Below are 4,100 nucleotides of genomic sequence, written 5' to 3'. Positions count from 1 at the left end.
CACACTCGTGAAAGAGATTAAAATTTGTATTTCATACTTTAAATGAAAGACTGACAACTGAAAGGTATCTTAAAGGTCTCTTGTTTCTACAACAATGCGAATCGCTAAGCAACGATACACACCTCCAGGCAACCAGCCGGTTACGTGATGCAATGCGGTTACGTAGAACATCTGAAAATGGAATTCTAGCGAGGTGATTGGCTAACACTTCTCTTCGGCCCCACCCACGCTACTAGGCGCCTCAGTACGGACAATTCAGCCACGATGAAACTTTTTATTCTGACCCAAGAATGCAGTTTTAGAATCTCCACATAATGCCGCCAAAAAAGAAAGGAACAGGAAACAGCAAAAAGGACAAAGCAAAAAAGAGTACATCAGAAAAAGGTGTCGATTGATTAATATTTTTACTGTATTTTATGAGCATAAAACAGTTTAGTGTGCACAATGAAGACTTCAGTGGTGTTTGACTGATGTTATAGTGTGTATATTTGGATTTTTTCTCTCATCATACATAGATGATGGACTTACAGAAAAGTACCGGAGAAGTGCTTTGGACGTGTCTGTTTTAAAAGAACATCTTGGTAAGGCAAATATAATTCTTAAATGTGACTTTTTTCTCAGATGTGTTCTTTATTTGCTGATCATTTAAAACAATTGTCAGCACTGAGGACCAATGTAGCACGTCAGGCCACAGCAGTGAGAGATGACTTGAAAAGCCAATTAAGAGATCTGGAGCAGGTGCTTGCTCAAGAACGTTCAGACATGAAGGACATCACAACAGGTCCGTATAAAGAATTAAATAGTATATTGATATATCAATGAAAAGTTTTGGAGTACACCTGCATGAATCAAAGTGTATTTCAACATTTACAATGTTTTAAGTTGTATTTTGGAAATACTTCAAATGAAAATGTGTGAGAGTGTACATAATTATAACATAAAGGAGACTGAAAACTAGTTTAAAGGAACAATCCAGGTTCAAAACAAGTTAAGCTCAATCGACATCATTTGTGGCATAATATTGATTACCACAGTAAATAATTTTGATTCGTCCCTCATTTACTTAAAAATAAGCACAAAAAAAGAAACAAAAATCAAGGTTAAATTGAGGGACTTACAATGGAAGTGAATAGGGCTAATTTTTGGAGATTTAAAAGGCAGAAATGTGAAGCTTATTATTTTATAGAAGCACTTAAATTAATTCTTCTGTTAAAAATTCTGTATTATTTGAGCTGTAAAGGGTCGTTTATGGTTTTAGGGTTTAAAGTGTAACGTTGTGATGGCAAAACATTTATATAACTTTACACAGAAACGGTAAGTAGGTGATTTTATCACACTAAAATCATGTTAACACTCATATTGTTGAAAGGAGGGATGAGTTGAAATTATTTTATGTGGAATTCAATATTATGCCAAAACTGCTGTCGATTGAACTTAACTTGTTTTGAACCCGTGAAAATCATTTAAAGTATGTTGAAATATTAATAGATAACCTAATACTTAGTCAATCTCATGTTGTTCCAAATCTGAATGCCTATCCTCTGGAGAAATTTTAAAGCATATATATGCAATTACAATGAATGTGGTCAGGAACTTCCAAGCTTCAAAAAGGATGAAAAAGTATCATGTGCACTATTCCAAGTCTTCTGAGCCCATACAATAGCATTGTGTGAGAAACAGACCAAAAGTCACTGAAAATGTTGACATCTGCCCTAGCTCTCATTGGCGCATTCATGAGAGAAGTAGCAATGTCAGAATTGTGAACTTTTGAATCAAATCTTTTCAATGATTCTGTATATGTGTTAATGATTTGTGTCCTACCAAGTGCAAGCCAAGGGGAATGAATTGAAATGCTTTTAAATCCTTTAAAAGTAAAAGTAAAGGTGCTGAATGCAATCATTTTCTGGATAAAGATTTAAATGTGATAAAGCCCCAGAATTTGATCATTTTTGTTTTTAAATGATACATGTTGTTTTAAGTTCACACACGCAATTTGCCTGTCACTAACACTATTAACGTGAATGATGCGTATCGCTCAGCTTCTGAAACTTGTGTCCCGCCTTCATTGATTCGATAGGCTTAAACTGATCTTAAATGACAATGACGAGCGATGTAAGAAATGAGGATGGTTGCTTTGTACTTCCATTTATAGTACCTGAATTTAATTACATCTGCAGTTACACTGTTAACATTACCCCTAACCCTACTCCTAAACTAACCTACCTCATGTTATTATGTATTATGTATACATAATATATACATTGTAATGTATTTTAATGTTAGTAGTAGTTAAAGACACCTAATATAAACCACATTGTAGCTAACTCTTTTTGCGATGTTTTTGTTTCCCAAAAAACAAGCATTAGATTGATTTGCAGCTGATCATTTTTAGTATTTATAAATAATATGAAGTAGCTTAAATGTAACAAGTTGTGGACTGAGCTATCTCTAGTAGCTTTCAGCTTATCAGTTGTGGTTTAGCTATTTCTTTCTTCTTATATTGAGGTGATTATTGTTGCATTTTGCAAAAACTTTGTAAACAGATCTCAACCATCAATATAAATCCATGGAAACAAACCTGCAGACCAAAGTGAACATGCTGGAAGTAAGTGTGAACATGCTTCAGTCACAGCTCGGTGAGTTCAGCCATTAACGCATACAAGCTCTTTTGCTTATCACTGGCAGTGTGTGCTTTTACCTAACACAAGCTCTCCAATGACATACTGATGACAAACAAGGCCTTTGTTTGATTAGCTGAGTGTCAGGTTAAATTGAAATCGGAAAGAGAGCAACGAGAGAAAACGGAAGCAGAAAAAGATGCCATAATTTCTGACCTACAAAGCAAACTGGACAGCATGGAGGCAGAGTGTGAGAAGATACTGCATGTAAGTGAACTGTTCTCAAAGTCAGAGCACGGCTCTTTAAGTGATTAAGTGAAATATCAGTGCTGTATATATATATATAAAATCTATTAGACCCATCAATGGATGGCATATTTTATTAGCTCACACAAATCCGACTTCAGATAGCTTGGTGACATTTCAAAGCTTGGTGACAGTAATCATTGAAATGAGGTATAATTAATGTTATAGCAATCAAATGTAATTGACTGTTAATTAAAGTGTTCTAATTGCCAGCTACAAGGTTATTCATTTTAGCATTTAGTATCTTAGCAAAGTAGCGACCATCTGCACCTCTAAATAATTGTGCCAGATGGTGAGTCATGCCCCATTTATGAAACTAGTTTTTATCTTATGTCTGCCTATTAAGTTTGTCTATTGTTTTTATTGGCACGGTACAGGGTTCTTTGGACAGTTTGCTGTCTCACCTGGCTGAGACTCGACTTCAGTGGGAAGATCAGAGTACAGCCATTCATCAGGAAGTCAAGGCCACACTCATGGACTTTGGGATAAACCCACTTCACATATGAAGACACCTTCAGTTTCGCTCTATGAACAAAAGCAGGACAAAGAAGAGATCTGTCCAATGACATCTGGCCTTTTACATTATATATTGCATAATGTATATTGAATAAGTAAGATTGGCTTTTAGGTCTAAAGACATTTTATTTTTTGTAAAAGTTGCATTGTGTGCATCATAATTCTCATTTCATCAAAATAAAGGTCAAAAGGTAATTTACATCTGTTTCACATCAACAACAATTATACATAGCTTTTGAAAGCTGTCAAAGTGTGTTCACATTGTTTGAAAATAGAAGGAAGGCCCAGTACTGTAGATCTGGTTTCCAGATGAATTATCCTTGCAAAATGAATACTGTTCATATTGTGTGTAGAATATTCATAACCAGTGGTGTAGTAGTGTCTGAAGAGGTGGGCATACCTCTTGAATACCCCCCTAAATAAATAAAAAAACATAAACATAAATAAAAAATGCACCCGGTCTCTAAAATTCCTATTTTTACATTTTCAAACAGTACATAGGTAAAACATGTAAGAAATGTATTTTGTTTCCATAAAAAAATTACAATTGAACTTACATAATGTATATCAAGGTAAGTTTCTTGCTGGCATGGTGTACAGTACACTGCTAAGAATCATGGAGTTTGTGACAGGGCAGAGGGCCTAATCAGGCTAATCAAG

General features: G+C 34.9%; 1 protein-coding gene across 1 annotated transcript; it reads left to right on the top strand.

Annotated features, from left to right (window-relative positions):
• Positions 1-258: 258 nt before the first annotated feature.
• On the top strand, positions 259-3,848 carry ccdc153 (coiled-coil domain containing 153). Its single transcript, XM_052109740.1, has 6 exons — positions 259-384; positions 516-581; positions 662-781; positions 2,544-2,636; positions 2,755-2,885; positions 3,302-3,848. Exons 1-6 carry the CDS (start codon positions 315-317, stop codon positions 3,428-3,430), a joined length of 609 nt encoding a protein of 202 aa, XP_051965700.1. The 5' UTR covers positions 259-314; the 3' UTR covers positions 3,431-3,848.
• The last annotated feature ends 252 nt before the right edge of the window (positions 3,849-4,100 follow it).

Source organism: Xyrauchen texanus, chromosome 38, assembly GCF_025860055.1.
Source record: "Xyrauchen texanus isolate HMW12.3.18 chromosome 38, RBS_HiC_50CHRs, whole genome shotgun sequence".
Taxonomy (NCBI): domain Eukaryota; kingdom Metazoa; phylum Chordata; class Actinopteri; order Cypriniformes; family Catostomidae; genus Xyrauchen; species Xyrauchen texanus.
The sequence above is the reverse complement of the archived record's forward strand: the minus strand, read 5'-3'. Positions and strand labels throughout refer to the sequence as shown.

Coding starts and splice junctions, on each gene's coding strand:
- ccdc153 (XM_052109740.1), top strand. CDS start 315: ATGCCGCCAAAAAAGAAAGGAACAGGAAACAGCAAAAAGGACAAAGCA. Junction 385..515: donor AAAGAGTACATCAGAAAAAG/GTGTCGATTGAT, acceptor CATCATACATAG/ATGATGGACTTACAGAAAAG. Junction 782..2,543: donor CATGAAGGACATCACAACAG/GTCCGTATAAAG, acceptor CTTTGTAAACAG/ATCTCAACCATCAATATAAA.